The sequence below is a fragment of the Dysidea avara genome, chromosome 4 (genome assembly GCF_963678975.1).
Source record: "Dysidea avara chromosome 4, odDysAvar1.4, whole genome shotgun sequence".
NCBI classification, from domain to species: Eukaryota; Metazoa; Porifera; class Demospongiae; order Dictyoceratida; family Dysideidae; genus Dysidea; species Dysidea avara.
Window position 1 is genome coordinate 28,697,264 of NC_089275.1, and position 22,956 is coordinate 28,720,219.

At 36.1% G+C, this 22,956-nt stretch overlaps 2 protein-coding genes across 3 annotated transcripts in view; one reads left to right on the plus strand and one right to left on the minus strand.

Annotated features, from left to right (window-relative positions):
- The window catches only part of LOC136254640 (uncharacterized), a 48,888-nt gene extending 36,865 nt beyond the window's left edge, over positions 1 to 12,023 (minus strand). For both annotated transcript variants that reach the window (XM_066047391.1, XM_066047390.1), the window contains exon 1: positions 11,631 to 12,023. The gene's annotated coding sequence lies outside the window, so the exon portion shown is untranslated. The remainder of the gene's footprint in view (positions 1 to 11,630) is intronic.
- The window catches only part of LOC136254619 (uncharacterized), a 281,340-nt gene that overhangs the window by 106,290 nt on the left and 152,094 nt on the right, over positions 1 to 22,956 (plus strand). The window contains exon 7 of the mRNA XM_066047363.1: positions 19,847 to 21,331. Coding sequence (XP_065903435.1) covers positions 19,847 to 21,331 — 1,485 coding nt within the window. The remainder of the gene's footprint in view (positions 1 to 19,846; positions 21,332 to 22,956) is intronic.

Sequence of the window (22,956 nt, forward strand, 5' to 3'; positions counted from 1 at the left end):
AATGAGATTCGCCTTAATGAGCCCTTTATGTTTGCCAAATTTCAGCCCGATTGGAGCATGCATTCATGTTTTATAGCGGATTTTGCAAAGAGTGCGAAAAGAAGTAGAAGAAAAAACGAAGAAAAAAAACCCAAACTTTGGCCGCTCGTATCTCGGAAATGGCTGGAACGAGTTTCTTCAACTTTGGAATGTGGACTCCCCTACCTAGCCGGCACTTCTGTAGCAACTTTGGTTTCAATCGGATAAGGAATCACGGAGCTACAAAGGTGTGAAAATCGTGTTTACTTCCTTCCTGTAAATATACTCACAGTGTGGCGCGCCGGCTTCTTGAGCCGCACGACACACCATAGATACTAGAGTACCGTGTGTCTTGATATGTCCAAAAGTAAGGTAAGTCTCATGGGCACTAATAGGTTATTCAAATAGAATACCACAGACAGCTATTAATCAGAGTTTTTTATCCAAGCTGCTCAAAGACAAATCTAGCATAGTTGCAAACTACAATATTGGGTGCAGCCAAGTATTCTGGAATCAACATACAGAGGCAAATTCACGTCAATACAGTTATCACAGCAAGTTCTGCTACTACTATATAGGCAATGCATCAGTTATGTTCTCCATGGAAATTACCAGAAAGCCATCTGCTTTCTCAACCACAATCTCTCCATGAGGAGGAGACTAGGTGAAAACATCCTGACCATCTGGCAGACTCCTGTAAGTATTCGAGTGTAAATCGGGTGGCTGCAAGTTTGAGGCAGTCATGGATTTTTCAACATTTCAAGTTTACTTACAGTAATATAGTGCAAGTATTTGGAATTTTAAGTTTGATTAGGGATCACAAAAAAGTAGGGAAACAAGGCAGGTCACCTACACCTGCAGATACACTAGTGGACATTTATCCCCAAACCCCTGACAGAAATGTCCACTATTATACCTGCAGATGTGGTGTGTGACCTCCCTATTTTTTTATGATTCCTAAAATTCTTAATTTACCTTATACTTGTTTGTTTACTTTTTTGTAACATTATTATGACTGGTGAACCCACACATATCTTATCAAAAAGAGGATGACACCAGAGGCAATGTCTTCTACTGAACGTGCATTCCAGCTATGACTTACTAACTCGAAATTGAAGTGGCCATTATGCTTTGCTTTCGGCTCTTACACAATACTACAAATAAAGAAAGGTATGAGAAGCCCCACTACAATCAATCTACTGTAGTCACCAGGAAAATACAGACTATTCGCATGCCCCAACTATTATTACTGAAGTGGCCTAGGAAGTAGCCATTATGGTTGACGTTCAATCTGTTTTACAGTTTTACAATTGAACAATAGTAGGAGAAGCTCCTCCTGATCACCACAGAAAATGTGAATGATTCCCAATGTAGGGAAGCCATTGTGCTTCTGTGGATTGACACCTTGAGCTATCACCAAAAAGAAGTGGGACATAAAGGAGGACGTAAGTTCATGATGCATACATTTTATGTACTATGGCATGCCAAAAGGCACGTCTCAGGATGAAGCAACGTCAAACACTAAAAACTCAAGCCCATAGCTTAAGCCATTATCAAGCTACACTTGTCTGAAGGCATCAAGTAGTTAATCAGTAGAAAATTTCATTGAATAATTTTTTTTTGAATTTTGTAACAATTAGGTCATACTGAAGGCACTTTTGGACTTGGTTGTACCTAACCAATACTGACAAGGAACCAGGATGGCTGGTTTATAGGTAATATATATGGCCAGAGAACACCAAACCTCTATGATCTCAAATATACAGTACTGCTGTACTGTATGATGGCATCTTTAAACAGGCTATACTACTGGGTGTCTAAGTGTTTTACAGACCTTGAGCACATGTGCTGTAAAGCTTTAGTAAATAAAAAAATGTCCATTTGGTTACACAAGTGGTATATACCTTGAGATAATGATAATAAGTCACTCTCTAGAGTTCCTATAGATGCAAGTACATGAAATTAACAAGGAGAAAACATTCTGATCACCTGGGAGACTCTATAAGTGTTTGAATGTAAATTGTATAGCTGCGGGTTTGAGACTACCCAGTTCTAGGCATGGATTTTCCTCCTTTTGTGTCTTCAAACATACTTGATTTAACATCTTTTAACAGGCTGTAGGACTGAGGGTCTTACGGACCTTCAGCACTTATGCTGTTAGCCTTAATTTTTAAAAATGTAATAAATAAAATTGTAGAGATGCTGCTCTTTTTGCCTTTTGGTAAAGACCTTCACAAATGGGCTAAGGAGCACATGGACACCACCAAAGCATCACCCTTAAATTAGCCTATTAAAAAAGAGTCATTCCCTGTGCATGGTGGCTTAAGCTTTAACATCATTGCAGCCATATTGTGGCTGCCACCTTTGATTTCATAACGTTTTTCACCAGGCTATTGAAGACCACACCCCTTTTCACAGCTTTACTTTTGTGTGGGTTTCATTTATTTTCATACTCCATATGGCCTGAAAGCCAGCCATAGGCTGGCTTTGGGGTTTATTTTTCCCACAGTACTTCTTATCTACAGACACAATGATGATTATTAAAGACAAACGTTATACGTAATTGTATTGTTTTTTTCACTATTTGTTGTAGAGTATGCATTTTTGATAGGACACACATAGAGATTTCATTGGTAGATCAATGGATTTTTAGTTTATACTTTTAAGCAGATTTTGAATAGAATTTTCATTTTGTTTTATAGTAGAAATTAAGTGAGATGATCAGCTGAGATAACTGTGGTGCAGAGGTTAAGAATTTGAATATTCAGTATGGAGGTCCCTGATTCAAACTATGGTAAGTTTTTTTGACATTTGTGACCTAGTATAGGAAAACCAGTCTAATCGCCTATTTAAAACTGCCAAGGCCAAGCTATGGGCCATTCAGGTCTCGAAATTCAGTAAGATGAAATGACATTTACAGCACAAGTCTTTATTCAATTCCAGCCACATACAGCCATCCCCGGGCTGCATGGCCAGAGCTCCATTAGGGCCCCAGACTGCTCATACAGATCACCACTGCGCTTCGGAAAACTGTACTTGGAAAAAGCAGCCAGCGAAAGCAGTGATTTTGATTGTAAAATTTGACGGTTCATTCATGTAACTTTGGGTTTTTGGTGAAAAATCAAATCTGCTGTAATGGACGATCAGACCAATTTTCCCAGAACCAGTCACATTTTTCATGTATTTCTTTACCTTGCAGTGACTGTTCTATTTGAGTTTCTTAATTCTGCAATTTACAATTGTTTGGTTTTTGCTTTGTAATTTTATAGTAGGTCTGAGCGATTGTACAACTAGAATTAAGGCCATAGGCAATTACAGTATTATAAAACAGAATAATGAATACAGTGGAACCTTCACTATCCGAACACCGATTAACTGAACTCTCGATTATCCAAACACCAAATTGACTGCTCAATTAGGGTATTTCGTATGCTTTATTAGAGTAGTTGAGCAAAGCTCTGTATATAAATGTGCGGAAGTTCAATTTTACATACTGTTCGATTAATGAACACCCTTTCCTCCCAATTAGGTCTGATAATCGAGATTCCACTGTAATATATAGTATCCTTAGACATCCTTAGAAATTCAATGGTTTAGGTTTTTTTTATTTATTCATGCAATGAACTATCTCAGAAGCATAGGCGTGTTTTCCAGATTGAATTCCTCCACAACAGTATGTGCCACCATATTGAATTAACTGATAAACATTTGCACGTGATGTCACAACATCACAATCATTTATAATACACACGATATTTAGAAACAGATACAATTAATCCCATAGTCAATATAATCTCCCAGCCCTGATGTATAGCTGTTATTTCTTCATTTTTCTATCCATCTGCTATGATAACTAGCCTATGTACACACCAAATTTCAAATTATTCTCATAAACGGTTTACCTTGTAGACATGACAGGAATTTGATCTGTGTTAGCACTGTGGACACTTACAGTATCAGATTCCTTGCAAACTTAGTATATGAATTCACCTTTATATGCTCTTTATTTGTAGCAAATTTATGTGTTCCCAGTGGAAATTCTACACCTGACCTACAGGGGGGGCCAAGTAGGGAACAGCATGACTATTGTTGTTTGGCTGTAATATAAAATAGGATTTCAGGGGTCTGGGGGTGCAACCCGTAGAAGCTGCAGAATTTTTGCAATTTGAAGGGCTTAAAAACAGTAAAAACATTTAAAATGCTGAAAATAACAATGCCAATGTATACTGCAACTTTTCCCCAAGATAAAAATCAGAAGGGGGGCATCCCCCCCCCCCCTAGAATTGCCTATGTGTGTTTGCATGATATAGCAAGTTTTGCAAAGTGTATAAAAAGGATAATTATACAACTTCATAAGTCCATTAAGAAGAAAGAAAAGAAATAAAGAATAAATGGCTGGAGCAAAATTAATTAAATTTACTGTGTGGTCTACCCTACCTGGGGGACAGCTATAATGAAAAATTGTATATGCTTTGAAGAAGGGACCAAAGCTATACAGGCATGAAAACCATGTTTTTTCCTTTTGTCAATATGCACACAATGTGATGCAATGGCTTTCTTGGTTGCATGGTGTCTTGATACAGTAATCTAAACCAAAACAGCCAGCTGTAAAAAAAAGAGTGCGGCCCCCAAAAAGGCCAGGATGAAAAAAGATGTGAAATCCAAGGTGGCAGCCAAGAAATGGCTGCGATGGTAGGTTAATGGCAAAAATTTTCATTATGACAATTCAGGTGAATTTGCGTTGCCTCCTCCACTAGGATTCGGCACCAAATTCACCGGAATTGTCTTAATTAAAATTTTGCCGTTAACCTACCATCACAGCCATTTCTTGGCCGCCACCTTGGATTTCACATTTTTTTCCATCCTGGCCTTTTTGGGGGCCGCACTCATTTTTTACAGTTTGGCTGTTTTGGTTTAGATATAACTTCTTTTTGCATTGCAAGCCACAAAGCCGGCCATTAACTGGCTTTGGTGCTTCCTTCTAACTTTTTTTTCTTTTCTGCCGGAATTTTGGAACAAAGGAAGAAATGTTGTGTACAGTTTTTTTTGTGTGATTAAAAATATTTGCATATTTAACAACAAAAAAAAAAATCATACTGTAGGTAATAACAAGAGTTTATAGTATACAATATTAAGGAAGAGTGTCAAACTGCCAATACAGCCTGTACAAACACACTGAGTAAAATTAGACTTTTGAAAGTTTTGATTCAATTGACACATTTACTGGTGGAAGGCAAGTGTTGATATGTGTTGAGATGGTGAAACCTTTGTACAAACCAAGGTGTTGAATCATTCTATCTTACTCAGTGTATTTGCTGGAATGTACTCCTGTTGGACACTCTCTCTTACTACTTTATATTATGAACTCTTGGTAATTTACAACCTACCCGAAACAAGTCCATCACAGGATGAGAAATGGTTTGTGGACCTCTGCAAAACTGTCTTTGATATTGGCATAAAAGTTACCAAGATCCTGCGATTGGGCAAGCCTGCTGAAGAAAAGGCTAGACCACTACTTATTGTTGTGGATAATTTGTCTCACAAAGAATTTATAGTTTCCCACTCCTACTACCTCCGACGTCACTCCCAGTATACGAATATATATGTCTCTACTGACATGACCAAATTTCAACATGAGAAGCACAAGAAACTAGTACAAGAGCTAAAGCAAAGGAGAGAAAGGGATGAGAAATATTTAATAATATTTAATGGTGAAATTGTGCTTAGAAGAGATCGTAACCCAAAACATGGAACTCAGCCAATGTTACAACCAGTTCTACAGCAATCAGTAACCCCAATCATGCTTGATCTTAATGAGGAGTGTACCTGACAGAGGTCAAATTAGAGAGGATATTTTTGATAACCCTAATTTAAGCTAAATTTTTGTTAGCAGCTTTTTTTATCAAACTGATAATTGTCTACTTTCAGATGATGACACTATTATTAGTCACTCGGATACTCAGTTTAGTAATCCTGATACATTGTATAGTGAACTTAGTAATACTTCTTTAGAAGATAACAGTGACCTTGACTCGTCTGACCTAGTGGATTCTGACCATCAAAGTAACTTAAACTCTAACAACTCCTTGAATCTTTTGCTAATTAATTTACAAAGTATTTTGAGTAAAAAAGAAAGTTTTTGGGAGACGCTAGACGATCATACCCCTGACATTGTGATTGGTTGCGAGACCTGGCTCAATTCATCAATCCTTGATAATGAAATTATGCCCAAGAGCTATAAACTGTACCGAAAAGTTCGTGAAGATGGGTATGGTGGAGTGCTGATTGGTATTAACACTACCTTATCCATAGGGACCCGCCGATTATGCTGGCATAATTATGAGCATAATAGGTGTCTGAAAGCATTGAGCACAATGCTAGCATAATAGGTAGAATATTTGTGTAATAGTATGAATTCTTGCTTATCAAAATAGCTATCACAAAAAATCGATATACTCTAATAGAACAGTCAGTAACTCTAATAGAACGATCATATAACTGACTGTTCTATTAGAGTATATCGATCTTTTCTGTGATATGCATTTTGACAAGTAAGTTTGTGCTTCAGCCACTTATTATTTATCCATAAATTGGAAATTATTACTAGAGCATGGGAACTGAAGCATAAATAATTGGGCATAATTTGAGCATAATGGGTAAGTATTGAGCATATATTTAAGCATAATACGTAAATTTTTGAGCAGTGCAGCATAGCATAATAGGTAAAATTATGAGCATAATCGGCGGGTCCCTACTTATCCAGCAAACCGGTTGATATTGGTACAACTTGTGAAGTGTGTGCTGTCAGTTTGCAGCTGTCTCATGGTCAGGAACTTATTATAATTGGTGCATATAGACCCCCTAGCAGAGATGTTGAATATCAGCAAAATCTATGTAAAAGTATTTGTGACATTACAGCATCACGACCCAACTCGTTTATTTTCTGTGCTGGTGACTTTAATGTACCAGACATAGAGTGGACCAGTCATTCTATCGTTTTGCACAGATACCCATTGGCTATTAATCAACGAACTCTCAAAATGGTAGATGATTGTTATTTTACCCAACTAGTGAGTACTCCCACTAGAAATGAAAACATTCTTGATATCGTTTTCACTAATAGACCATCTCTAATTAACTATTGTAAAGTTATACCTGGCATTAGTGACCATGAAGCTGTCTTGACCTCTTTTATGACACAGGTAGTTTACCACAAAGGGTCATTCCATACCAAATCAACAAAAAAAAATCCGGATCCCTTTCAATTTTCATGAAATTTGGCATAAACGTGGACCCTATCAAGAAACTTTCTTACACAAAAATTTGGCTCATTTCATTGGTCTCCCTTTAAGTTATGACCACTCAAAGTTTCTGCTGAAAATTGTATTTTGCTTACACATCTTCAATAAAATGACCATAACTTTGCTTGTGATTCACGTAGTAAACTTCTGGTTTAGATTTTTGAAATCCTTATTAAATTCTCTGTTAGGTGATATATAATGTTTTATAATTGCTAAAAGGAAAAGGTCAAACCACAAAAATGTAGCTTTTTCCTTTGATATTAATTTTCAAAAATATGTATTCTTTAATTAAATTTATTTTTGGTTTACATGTTGCTCTAATACCTATAATCATCACTGTGAGTTTAAAGTTGGGACCAATAGTAGATCATGAGTTATAAGTGTTAATGTGTAGCCTTGTAATTACTGCTGTTGGTATGGTATTTTACAGTGTAATTTCTAATACCAGTTGCAAGTAACCTTATATTGGTATGTCAAATATCATTTTATGCATTAAAATAGTTAGGGTTTGTATTGACAAGGGCTCACTACAGTGAAACCATATTAACAGAGCCACTTTTAAAGCTAAGAAAGTTGGAGCAATAATAAGGCTGCCTATTAAAAGATGATTATGTTTTTGCTGTAAGTTCAGTGTCCTATAAAATAGAGGTGGCCACTACAACAAGGTGGTCTTATTATAGAGGTAGCTATATTCATAAGGGATTTACTGCACAACTAATGATATTTCATCTATTCTTTCAATTTTACTTACTGTACACAGTAAAAACAAACTAGTGAACGTCACTACTAAATGTAGTGAAGGTCACTACTAATGTCTGCCACAATACTCACTATTTTTGTGTAGTGACGTTCACTTCTAATTTTGTAGTGAACGTCACTACATTGACCACCAAGTAGTGACGTTCACTACAAAAAGTAGTGAACGTCACTACTTAAAAGTAGTGAGTATTGTGGCAGAGCAATTCACTACTAAATTTTTACAGTGTATAATAATATGATATTCGGCCACAGATTATGATAATAGTTTCCAATCTTATACGTGTGTATAATGGATGCTAACGACACAGTTATTCATAAATATGTACATGTAAAGTGGAACTGTTGAAGTGAAATGCCATGTCTTAGTGATATCCAAAGCTTCTTAGTAGATAGCCACTTCATATAGTTGCATTAGAGTAGAAATATCCTATTTTAAGTTGGCCCTTATAAAAAGGTGGCCTTTATGGTAGCCGCTAAGATATGTTACACTGTATATCACTTTTGAATCATACATTGAAAGGGCAAGCCTACTATACTGAACACTTAAAGGCCACCTTTATATGTTTGTACCTATAAACAATGCCTTTGCTGGAAAGATGTACAGTTCTAAAACCACTTACTCATCAAAAATTTGATGGAATAGAGTGGAAAGTGGCCACCTATATAGAAAGGCCACCACTCCATAAGGACCAATTTTAAATTGTTGCTGTACACTTATGCAAATGTATTAAGCAGCTACCTGCACATTAAGGCCCAGAAATTTTGGCCCTAAGGTACCTGGCTTAAACTCCATACATCAACTGTATCATGATAAAAATAGCAATGTAGCTCTTCTATAATTGAGAATCATAGAAATGTTCCATAGAAATTACATTGTACAAAGGTTTACTACAGCAATTGCACACTGATACATGTCTATAGCTTTAAGTGAAATACATCAACAATCGATTAAGGAAAGTGTCAAGGCAGTTAATTTCAAAGTTAAAAATCAGAGCGTTATAGTACAGGCTGAGACTGAAAGTGGTGCATATTGCATGACAGTCTCTACAATGATTCACATGTAACTCTGATATGCAATGAAACCTGATGCATTGATATCAGTACACAATTGAATTTTTAAGGTATAAGTTGAAAAGGCTGTTAATACTGCATCAGTCATTCATTACTGTACTTGTTAGAAAATCTCTAGTGGATTACAATATTGAAACATTCATGCCTGTGTTAAGAACAAAGAATGCAGCTACATAACATCATGTTTTATTTGTAAATGTTTCAAATTACAGTGGAACTTGTCTTAGTGGCCACCTGTAACGAAAGGCCACCTTTCTATTAAGGGCCAACTTTAAATTGTCCTAGTAAGACATTTATACACATCAAACTATATAAATAGCCATCGCATATTAAGGCCAAAAAAATTGGCCCTGACTGGCATAGACAGTTTCCACTATAGCTACATTTGTGTATCAAAATACATACTTACATATCAACAATCAGCATTATATGCTAGCAGTAGCAGTTACTGTAGTTAGTGAAAAGGTCATCAACTTCAATATTTCACTACTATATAATAGACTTGGCATCATAATCAGGAACAAGCTTGATAAGGGGTAAATTACTTAAGTATATGTATTTAAGTATAAGCTTTTACTGGGTTTTCTTACAGAACATAAACAAGTTAACTTTACTTATAAACCAACAATGTATAAAATGATTGTGACATATATATAGTATTATATAAAGTTACTTGCAATTGGTATTACATCTTTGCATACTTGAACCATACAAACAACAGTAATTACAAGGCTACACATTAACACTTATAACTCATGATCTACTATTGGTCCCAACTTTAAACTCACAGTGATGAATGATGGGTATTAGAGCAACATGTAAATCAAAAATAAATTTAATTAAAGAATACATATTTTTGAAAATTAAGATCAAAGGAAAAAGCTACATTTTTGTGGTTTGACCTTTTCCTTTTAGCAATTATAAAACATTATATATCACCTAACAGAGAATGTAATAAGGATTTCAAAAATCTAAACCAGAAGTTTCGATGTGAATCACAAGCAAAGTTATGGTCATTTTATTGAAGTCGTGTAAGCAAAATAAAATTTTCAGCAGAAACTTTGAGTGGTCATAACTTAAAGGGAGACCAATGAAATGAACCAAATTTTTGTGTGAAAAAGTTTCTTGATAGGGTCCACGTTTTATTCCAAATTTCATGAAAATCAAAAGGGATGCAGATTTTTTTTTGTTAATTTGGTATGAAATGACCCCAAAGAAAGTGAGCGTAAGCGTTATTTATGGAACAGGGTCGATTTCCAAGAGATGAGTATTGAGATGACAAGGTTCACTGCATGGTTCACTGATCATTTTTGTATTGATACTCCAATTGAACACTTATGGTTTCATATTAAATCTATGCTCTTAAACCTGCTAGATAAGTACGTCCCATCAAAAAATGGTGACAAATAGTAACAGACAGCCTTGGGTTAATCGCCATATCAAGCAACTTGGTAGACGGAAGAAAAAGTGCTACAAAAGAGCTAAAGTAAGTAATTCACCATCAGACTGGTTACATTATAAATCATTTAAAAAGGAGATGCAGAGAGAATGCAGAAATTCACGTAATTCTTACATGACTCGATCACTGTTTAACCCATTTAGAAGTGGAAGAAAGAAGAATTTTTTTCCGTTACATTAAATCTCTCCGTAAATACAATTGTGGTGTGCCTATGTTACAGAACGAAGGGGTTACATATACTGATAATTTGGATAAAGCAGAAGTATTAAATAAACATTTTGCCTCAGTGTTTACTCATGATAATGATTCACCAGCTCCACACCTGGGTCCTAGCCCATACCCTGATCTTCCATTATTTGAAATATCTATTGAAGAAGTATATACCCTATTGACACAAGTCGATCCTTTCAAGGCTACAGGTCCAGATGGTATCCCTCCCAAGCTATTGAAAGAGATGGCATTTGAATTATCTCCTAGTTTAACATTGCTGTTTAATTCATCATTGAAACAAGGAGGGATTCCACACGACTGGAAAATAGCCTCTGTGGCCCCTATATTTAAGAAGGGCAATCGTAGTAACCCTACAAACTATAGGCCAGTTTCATTAACATCTGTGTGTTGCAAAACTCTGGAACGAATAGTACGCACTAATATTATGGAACATCTGAATAGTCTGAATATACTCTCAAAGTGTCAATACGGTTTTTGTGCCAAACACTCTACTGAGCTACAATTGTTACACACAGTTCATGACTTAGTGTCAAACCTTAACCAGAAAACTCAAACTGATGCCATCTTACTTGACCTATCTAAGGCATTTGATAAGGTATTACATCGTTATCTCCTGCAGCATTATGGAATACGTCATGAGATCTTAGAATGGACTTCATCCTTTTTGAGCAGCCGCACTCAATATGTTACTTATAATGGTTCTCAATCATCACCCATCGATGTTATTAGTGGAGTACCCCAGGGCACTGTCCTCGGACCCTTATTATTCTTAGTTTACATTAATGACTTACCTGATTATGTATCATCTTCTTGTGGCTTGTTTGCTGATGATTGTCTGCTCTATAGACCAATACATACTACAGATGATAGTCGTTTCTTACAGGAGGATTTGTTACGAATTGAAGAGTGGGCTAATAAATGGATGATGACATTTAACACAGATAAATGTGAAGTATTACAAGTTACTTTAAGTAATCCAAAACCCACAAGCTATTTCCTGTACAATAATCAACTAAGAATGGTTAGTCACGCAAAATACCTTGGTGTGATATTGGACTCTAAGATGAACTTTAACAAACATATTACCACTATTTGCAGAAAAGCTAATAGTGTATTGGCGCTTCTTAAGCGTAATCTATATCATTGTAATTCTCAAATACGAAGCCAAGCCTATTTCTTGTATGTGAGACCAATACTAGAATACGCATCAATATTTTGGGCACCATATACTAAGACTAACATTGAGAAGCTTGAAAGTGTTCAGCGACGTGCTGCCAGATTTGTGGTGTCTGATTATGATTTTTCAAGTAGTGTTACCAGTATCCTGAATGAGCTTAAATGGTGTAGCTTGGAGGTTAGAAGACAAGTAAGTAGACTGATGATGTTTTATAAGATATTGCAAGGTTCTGTCGCACTAGAACTACCCTATGAGATATCTCTCATCGACACTGTTACTAGAGGGCACAATAGAAGATATCAAACACCTTTTTCAAGAATTGATATACACAAATTCAGTTTCTTCCCAGCTACTGTCAGATTGTGGAATAGTTCACCTGACTCAGTTGTTAATTTGGATTCCTTTGAAGCATTCCGTAGATCTGCTACTGATTTCTTAAACAAATTATAATTTATAATTCTTTTTATACTAAATTAACTACTTAACTTAACTACATACTATATTGCGCGTATACTCTTTCAGAGTCCTGCAATTATAATAATAATTACATAACCAAGTAATAATAATAATAAGAACGTGACGTCATAATTAATTAATTAATTAATTAATGTCCAGACGAAACTGCGTAGTGCACACAAGAACACTCACCGGAATTGAGTTAGACGAAACCCGAACGTCAAATTGAAGTGAGCGTTTTTTCTCCGTTGCCTTCGTTAAGCAGGACACTTTTCTAAATAGTGCCTTTCTTCTACCAGTAACTCGTTAGTTACCACCCGTAAAACTTGTTAGCGTGCCCCAGTAACTAGTAAGGCCGGTTTGTAGCTCATAGCAACCAATTTAAATGTGCTGCGCCGCCTGCGCGTTAAACCTGGAACTTGTCTCCTATGAGGGAAAGAACTATTATTGGTGGAAACAACGATATTTTCTTACTTGGAGGTTAGTTCTGTGTAATGTACTGCAACTATTACTTTACTGCAGATAGTTTTTAGGGTATTCCATTTGAGCATTAAAATGCGCAAAAGCATTAGAATACACTTACGAGATTTTAGCCTATAGTCAGTAGCGGCATAGATAATAGACACCCCATATGTAGGGGTGTCTATTATCTTTGGTAGAGGCAAGTCTTATTATTGGACCATATTTACAAGTCTGTGCTATTGTCCACTGATACTATGCTGTGTGGTCTGTTATTTAGTGACTAGTCCATAAGTGGCGACTTACTATTTATTGCTACTGTACAAGCATTGTTTAGCTAAAAGGTAGCAAAACAAAATTTCTATGGTAAAAGACTCTGTTTACTGTGCTCAGGATTGAGTAAGGGGCACCAAGAAATAGTTTATTATAGAGCAGTTGTTCTCATAAGACTTGTTTATGTTTCATGTTCTGTAGACATGTCAGTACTGTGCATATTGTACACTAATGATGCAGTCACATGTGTCATAAGATAAATAATATGCTTTGAACATTTGCTTTTACCATACCTTTGCAGCACTGGATGTGCAACTATTGTACATAACATGGCTTATAGCTATTATAGCAATCAAACCAAGCACTGTAATACTGTTAACACTGAGTAATAATGATTACAATAGCAGTGCAAATGTAAGCTATTCAATTTGTGGATGGTAGCAGTGTTAGTGGAGTATGTACTAAGATTCTGTCTTATAACAGTGCTGCCTGTTCACGTCTCGAAACTATCCCAAAGATTCACTTGCAAACAACTATAAACTTGTTACTAACTACTCACGTAACACTAGTCTATATATCGCATACATACAGTATGCTATAGGATACTAATATAGTTATGTTCTGGTTAAATGTCTGTTGTTGCATATAGCTTGTAATGTATGACTGTGTACAGTGCGTATGTATGATAACTTACAATATGTGACTGTCTCAGCGGAAACCTGTCTAGTTTGCACAAGCATGTGCATTGAGAAAATTGAAACTTAAAAAAATATTTTTCGTTACATTATGCATGCTACAAGAAAATTATGCAAGTTTTTATCGGGCCAGTACACGAAGAAGGAAAATTTAAATCGATTAAACTATACACCATCTTACTCATGGAGAGTTCAAAAACATTTGTTTCATTTCTGTAGCCCCAATGGTTTTCGTGTCACGTGAGTTTGTTTACGAAGTGGTAGACGCAAACAAAATTATTGCTATTCTTCAACAAAGCCGCCTTCATACGCCTACACAAAAATGAATGCAAGGCTAAAACTATATCTTGGTTGATCTGCCAATCCATGATGAACATTGTAACCCAAATTTCAACTTTGTAGACTAATCCAAACGGAAGTTATGGCTACGAATGCAAGCGCCTGTAGTTTATTTTTAGTAGTCACTGTACAAATCAATTTCCTTGTTCTTCCTACTTTCTAGCACTGTAATTCCAAAACTACTCACCACAGAAAGCTGAAACTTTGGTGAATCATTCCTTGGACAATGCAGATAATGCTGAGAAATTAAAAGGATATTCAGAGGTTGTGCGAACTAGATGGGTTTTCGCTGAGATGGTCACATATGTGACTATTGTATATACATTCAGTGAAATCAAGTAATGGATAACTCTCAATCTTTCTTTAATATTGCTGCTTCTGTGTTGTGTTGGCTGGTCCATCTGTAATTCTATAATTTTTATAGCATACTGTAGCATTGTTACAAAGTTGTACTGAGAATAAATTAGATGGGGTTGATGATGGTCCTATTCAGTGTCACACATGGTAATGGGGACATTAGCTTTATATAAGTTGACCATATAATATTATTATGTATGTACACTGTGCAGGGTTGACGCTTGTTATCTGTATAGTAGTGTTGTAAACTGGTATGGAAAAACTGATTATAACTGGTATTGTCTTTTGCCCACTCACTTGGTAAACTTCTGCTGACAAGTGATAATGTCATAGCATAACCTCAAAGCATGTGTAAATGTCGTGTAACAACAAAATAATATTTAGGAAATTTGTAGTTGTCAAAATTTTAATTTGGCGACATACGCACTATTTAATTTTTATTAAATTTACTGATAAATTGGCACTACACTGTTGCACATGTTGTAGGCTGACAGAAGGATGAATTTGTATCCTGAACGTTTCTTGTGCTGAAATGTCTGCCTTGTAAATTTAGTGCTCAGTCACAGTAGGCTGTCCACTGATAGCTTTCACAGGGTTAGATCATCCGATGCGTGATCAAATATCTGAGTCTGACCTGGATTGGATCACGTGTGCAATGGATCAATTAGTTCATGTTGAAGTGTTTTAACCTAGTCCTGCCACAACCTAGTTTTTTTGTGAGCCACAACTACTTATCATGATCATGTATCTAAGTAATACAGTAAACCTTTGATTTCTTTAGGATGTCATGTCAAGTTACATATACAGTGTTAAGGAGTGTTGACAATGTCATCAGTGGACTGTTTATTGAAGCCAATCTACAAGGGTCATTGAAACTTACTACTGAGTAGAGACCTGACCAACTAACACATTGCAAGTGACTATAGGTATCGCATCATAACTTGGAGATATGCATTTGTACAGGCTATACCGAAGTAGGATACTCTCCTCTCTTTTTATATTATGAACTCTCGCTAGTGGGCTTGGCTCCATGTAAGCTTACAGACAGCATCAAACATAAGATTCATGCAGACTGTAATACTCTAATTGATAAATGAGCACAAACAGTCTTATAATTAGAGCGAATTTGCTAGTTTGTTCATAGAATCACTGATATGAGCAGTTGTTCTTATAGATAAGACTTGTTCGTGTTTTATGTATACAGCTTCCCTAGACATATCAGTACTATCCATTTGGTGCATATAGACACACATGTCAGAGAATAATAGTATAGCTTTGAGCATCTTATTTAAAGATCACTTTCACCATACCTTGCAGCAGTTTGGATGTGTGACTACTGGTTAAGACAAATCTATTGTAGGTACACTTCTGTACACCTCGTAGAATGAAATTTGTGTGTATATACATGGCTTATAGCAACTGTAGCAATTAAACCAAGCACTTTATAATTAAATCAGAGTACTGATGACTACAATAGCAGTGCTAATATAAATGTAATGAGCTAGTCATTTTGGGAGTGGGTAGCCATGTTAGTAGTGTGCATACTAAGATTCTGTCATATAAACCATTGGCATATAGCTTATAATGTATGCGAACAGTATAGATCCTTGCTAATCCAAACTCCAATAATATGAACACTTGCTAATCCCAACAGTAGAAATGACTGTTCTATTAGGGTATTTTGTGAACAAGTGTTTGTTCTATTAGAGTATTTGAATAGGGTTCTGTATATAGCCATTATTCTGAACAATTTCACTACATTGAGAACAGAGCTGTTCAGATTATTGAGGATCCACTGTTTAATAAATTGGTATAATATCCATTTTATTGTATTATTAGCTTACAATGTGTGACTGTTGTGCGCACGTACAATGAAATTAAGTGATGGATAACTCTTAATCATTCTATGATAGTTCTTCTCTGTGTTGGCTGGTCCATCTGTTGCCCTATAATTTTGATAGCATACTTTAACATTGTTAGGAAGTTGTACTGAGCTTTCATGTCTTTGTATTGGTTGGTACTGGTGACATCAGCTTTATAATATTACCATGTATTTTGTGTATGTATACTGTGCACATGGCTTTCCCCTTGTTATCATTTAAACTGGAAAGTTAAAACCCATTGATTTATCAGAATTCCATTCAAATGCTCTAATAGAACATACACACTTAAACAAAATAATCTAATAGAACTGTCACTTTAGTTTGAATAATAGAGCATTTGTGTATCGATAGCTGAACATTAAAGGGACCACTGTACTAGGGTATGTGTGACCTATTAGAGTATTTTGTTATTACATGAACATTGAATTATAGTAAGTGTATGTTCTATTAGAGTAGTTGAACGTAACTCTATTATAAACAAATGGGCTTCATTTATTTGAACAAATGCACTTAACTGAACACTTTTAAGATTGAATTGAAACAGATGTTCAGATAATGGAGGTCCTACTATATTTATTATACATCACAGTTAGACAAAGCAAATACAAATTGTTTTACACGTTAACAAATTTACTTGGTTATGTGTGACCCGGTCCTAGTAATAATAATAATAATAATAATAATAAGGTGACTTCTTATACATAACTGAACTGTAGCTGAAACTCCCATTGTTTGTAGCTGAACTCTTTTCAGAGTGAATTGTTTCTAGCTGAACTCTCTACATGGTGATTTATTTCCAACACATATTTCTACAGGGTGATTTGTTTGTAGCTGATCCCTATAAGGTAACTTGTATCTAGCTGATATCTCTACACGGTGACTTGTTTGTAGCTGATCTCTCTACAGGGTGATTTGTTTGTAGCCGAACCCTCTACATGATGGTTTCTTTGTAGCTGAATTCTCTACAAGGTAACTTCTTCTAGCTGATCTTTCTACAGGCTGACATGTTTGTAGCTGAACTCTCTACGTGATGGTTTCTTTGTAGTTGAATTCTCTACAAGGTAGCTTCTTCTAGCTGATCTCTCTACAGAGTGACTTGTTTGTAGTCGAACTTTCTACATGATGGTTTCTTTATAGCTGAACTCTCTACAAGGTAACTTCTTCTAGCTGATCTTTATACAGGGTGATATATTTGTAGCTGAATTCTCTACAGGGTAGTTTGTTTGCAACTGAACTCTCTACATGGTAGTTTCTTTGTAGCTGAACCCTCTACAAGCTGACTTCTTATAGCTGAACTATCTACACAGTGATCTTTTCGTAGCTGAACTCTCTACAGGGTGATTTGTTTGTAGCTGAACTCTCTACAAGACTATTTGTTTCTAGCTGATCTCTCTATAGGGTAACTTGTTTGTAGCTGAACTCTCTACAAGATGGTTTCTTTGTAGCTGAACTCTCTACAAGGTGACTTCTTCTAGCTGATCTCTCTACAGGGTGATTTGTTTGTAGCTGAATTCTCTACAGGGTGATTTGTTCACAGCTGAACTCTCTACATGAAGGTTTCTTTGTAGCCAAACTCTATGTAGGGTGATGTGATTGTAGCTGAACTCTCTACAGGGTGATTTGTTTGTAGTTGAACTCTCTACAGGATAGTTTCTTTGTACCTGAACTCTCTGCAAGGTGATTTCTTCTAGCTAATCTCTCTACAATGTAACTTCTTGTAGCTAATCTCTCTACTGGGTGACTTGTGTCTAGTTGTACACTCTACAGGTGATTTGTTTGTAGTCGAATACTGTACAGGGTGATTTTTTGTAGCCAAACTCCCTACAGGGTAATTTGTTTGTAGATGAACTCTCTACAGGATGGTTTCTTTGTAGCTGATGTTGCTACAGGTGACTTTTTTCTAGCTGATCTCTCTATATGATGGTTTCTTTGTAGCTGAACTCTCTACAAGGGGATACGATTTTTCTACCTGAACTCTATCTAGGGTGATCACTTCACAGCTGAACCCTCTACAAGGTGGCTTCTTCTATCTGATCTCTCTACAGTGTGATTTGTTTGTAGCTGAACTCTCTACAAGGTGACGCTTTCTAGCTGAGTTCTCTCTTATGTCTAGCTGATCTCTCTATAGAGTAACTTGTTAGTAAAGCTGAAGTCTTTACATGGTTGTTTTGGTTGTTAAACTCTCTGCATGAAGACTTGTTTGTAGCAGAACTTTTACAGAGTGAATTATTTATAGCTGAACTCTCTACAGGGTGCATGACTTGTTTATAGCTGAACTCTTTTCAGTGTGACTTGTAATGTTCTGAATCACTACAGCAATATATTTGTAGCTGAACTCTCATGGGGTGACTTGCTTCTTGCTGAACTGTCTATAAGATTAACTGTTTGCAGCTGAACTCCCTACAGAATATATTACTTGCAATTCTATAATGGAGTAAGTTACAAACGTAGCTGAATGCTCTATTAGGGTGACTGTTCTATTAGAATATCTCGATCTCGCATTTGCTACATGGAGTTGGCTTTCGAATCATAACTCAGTGGTTTGTAATTCGATTGTTCTGTACTATTGCAAGGACTTTCTATGAAGATTATTCCAGCTATACACCTCATTGCTCTAAGCGGTTTGCCTAGTAGGCACTTGCTAGTATGCATAAAAACTAATACTTTTTATTCATAAAAATCGATCGCGTAATTGTGACACAGGTTGGGTTTTGTGTCAAAACTCCATGGTCTTTATTTCGATTCCTTTCAAATTACTAAAAGGCACTCCTACGATGGTTACTCCATCTACATAGCAATTTTCAACTCATTCCATGAAGCGGTTTACCCTGTAGGCATGACAACAAATCGATCTTGTTCTACACGAATAATCGATCATAACTCCCGAACCATTCATCGGAGTTGCACCAACTTTGATGCTAGGATTTGCCTTTGGACTCCCTTTCTGTGTGCCAAATGTCAAGGTGATCGGAGTACGCGTTTGCATTTTATATCAATTTTTGCAAGTGTGAGAAAACACGAAGAAGAAAAAAATCGAAACTTTGGCAGTTCGTATCTCGGAAATGGCTAGAGCGATTTCCTTCAAATTTGGTATGTAAACTCCCCTGGCTGATAGGCAACTCTGTAGCAAATTTGGTTTCAATCAGATAAGGGATCACCGAGATACAACTGTATGAAAATGACGTTTTCATTCTTCCTGTCAATATACCCATGGTATGGAACGCCAGCTTCTTGTGCCGCACAACACACCATCGTCTGTCTTGATCTAACTTCATACAATGATGACATACATATTCTAATCAAGTAAACTGTAAAATTTTAACATTTAAATGTGCAGAATTTTTATTAAAGATATGTCAATTACACAGTTGGTTGCAGCCCTAATCCCTGTATGAATAATGGAATTTGTACAGATGGAGTTAATTCTTTCACTTGTAATTGTGTGGATGGTTTAACTGGAGAGAATTGCACAACTAACATAGATGATTGTGATTCTAATCCTTGTATGAATAATGGAACTTGTAGAGATGGAGTTAATTCCTTCACTTGTAATTGTGTGGATGGTTTTACTGGAGAGAATTGTTCCACTAACATAGATAATTGTGATCCTAATCCTTGTATGAATAATGGAACTTGTACAGATGGAGTTAATGTTTTAACATGTAGGTGCGTGGATGGTTTTACTGGAGAGATTTGTACAACTAACGTAGATGATTGTGATCCTAATCCTTGTATGAATAATGGAACTTGTACAGATGGAGTTAACGTTTTCACATGTAATTGTGTAGATGGTTTTACTGGAGAGAATTATACAACTAATATAGATGATTGTGATCCTAATCCTTGTATGAATAATGGAACTTGTACAGATGGAGTTAATTCCTTCACATGTAATTGTGTGGATGGTTTTACTGGAGAGAATTGTACAACTAACATAGATGATTGTGATCCTAATCCTTGTATGAATAATGGAACTTGTACAGATGGAGTTAATTCCTTCACATGTAATTGTGTAGATGGTTTTACTGGAGAGAATTGTACAACTAACATAGATGATTGTGATCCTAATCCTTGTATGAATTATGGAACTTGTACAGATGGAGTTAACGTTTTCACATGTAATTGTGTAGATGGTTTTACTGGAGAGAATTGTTCAACTAACGTAGATGATTGTAATCCTAATCCTTGTATGAATAATGGAACTTGTACAGATGGAGTTAACGTTTTTGCATGTAATTGTGTGGATGGTTTTACTGGAGAGAATTGTACAACTATCATAGATGATTGTGATCCTAATCCTTGTATGAATAATGGAACTTGTACAGATGGAGTTAATTCTTTTATGTGCAATTGTGTGGATGGTTTTACTGGAGAGAATTGTACAACTAACATAGATGATTGTGATCCTAATCCTTGTATGAATAATGGAACTTGTACAGATGGAGTTAACTTTTTCACATGTAATTGTGTAGATGGTTTTAATGGAGAGAGTTGTTCAACTAACATAGATGACTGTAATCCTAATCCTTGTATGAATAATGGAACTTGTACAGATGGAGTTAACGTTTTTGCATGTAATTGTGTGGATGGTTTTACTGGAGAGAATTGTACAACTATCATAGATGATTGTGATCCTAATCCTTGTATGAATAATGGAACTTGTACAGATGGAGTTAATTCTTTTACGTGCAATTGTGTGTATGGTTTTACTGGAGAGAATTGTACAACTAACATAGATGATTGTGATCCTAATCCTTGTATGAATAATGGAACTTGTATAGATGAAGTTAATTCCTTTACTTGCAATTGTGTGGATGGTTTTACTGGAAATAACTGTACAGCTAACATAGGAGGTATGTACTTGTGTTGATGATAATAATGCTTTTATTGCAATTGTATTATATGCTTTTAGTGGAAAATGTTTGTAGAATCCGTAAGTTACAGGGTGTGTTTTGTGATGATTAGCAATGTGCATGTACACCTGTACGCATTGTTAACATGTGCATTGCTGACTATGATAAATCGCTGTTAAATATAAAAAGTGGTACTAAGATGCTGTAATATTGAATGTTTAGAATGGTGCACTCTATTCTTTAAAACAGGGGGAATATGCAGAAAATGTGGCGAATAAGTAAACAAATTTAAGGAATTTGAAATTTTACATCATGTGGTATGGTAGTACTGTATATCAGGGTTCATGGACATTTGGGTTTCACTGGCTAAAGAAAATCTAATCCAAAACAGCCAAGCTGTAAAAAAAGAGTGCGGCCCTCAAAAAGGCTATGGTGAAAAAAGATGTGAAATCCAAGGTGGCGGCCAAGAAATGGCTGTGATGGTAGGTTAATGGTAAAAATTTTAATAACGACAATTCAGGTGAATTTTGTGCCAAGACCAAGCCGCACCAAATTCATCTGAATATTAAAATTTTTACCATTAACCTACCATCACAGCCATTTCTTGGTTGCCACCTTGGATTTCACATCTTTTTTCACCATAGCCTTTCTGAGGGCCGCACTCTTTTTTTACAGCTTGGCTGTTTTGGATTAGATTTCACTTCTTTTTGTATTTGTATACCCCAAAGCCCGCCATAGGCCGGCATTAGGGTTTTTAACCTATCTATTCTTTCTTTACCACAGGAAGAAGAAAAGATGAAGCAGGGTGATTCTTTGTAGCTGAACTCTCTACAAGGTGATCCTTCTAGCTGATCTCTCTACTGGATGACTTGTTTGTAGCTAACTCTCTACAAGGTAACTTCTTCTAGCTGATTTTTCTTCAGGGTGATTTGTTTGTAGCTGAACTCTCTACAAGGTAACTTCTTCTAGCTGATATTTCTACAGGGTGATTTGTTTGTAGCTGAATTCTCTACAGGGCGATTTGTTTGCAGCTGATCTGGTAGTTTCTTTGTAGCTGAACTCTCTACAATGTAATTCTTCTAGCTGAACTCTATACAGGGTGACTGTTTTTAGCTGATCTCTCTACTGGGTGACTTCTTTCTAGCTGAACTCTTTACAGGTGATTTGTTTGCAGCTGAACTCTCTTACATGGTGGTTTCTTTGTATCTGAACTCTTTACAAGGTGACTTCTTCTAGCTGATCTCTCTACAGGATGACTTGTTTCTAACTGAACTCTCTTCTGGGTAATCTGCTCATAGTGGAACTTCTACTGGGGGATTTATTTGCAGCTGAACTCTCTACACGATGGTTTCTTTGTAACTGAACTCTCTACAAGGTAACTTCTTCTAGCTGATCTCTCTACAGGGCAATTTGTTTGTAGCTGAATTCTCTACAGGGTGATTTGTTTGCAGCTGAACTCTCTACATCATGGTTTCTTTGTAGCTGAACTCTCTATTAGGTACCTTCTTCTAGCTGATCTGACTACAGGGTGACTTGTTTGTAGCTGAACTCCCAACAGAATAACTTGCAATGTAATATAATTCTATAATGGAGTAAATTATAAACGTAGCTGAATGCTCTATTAG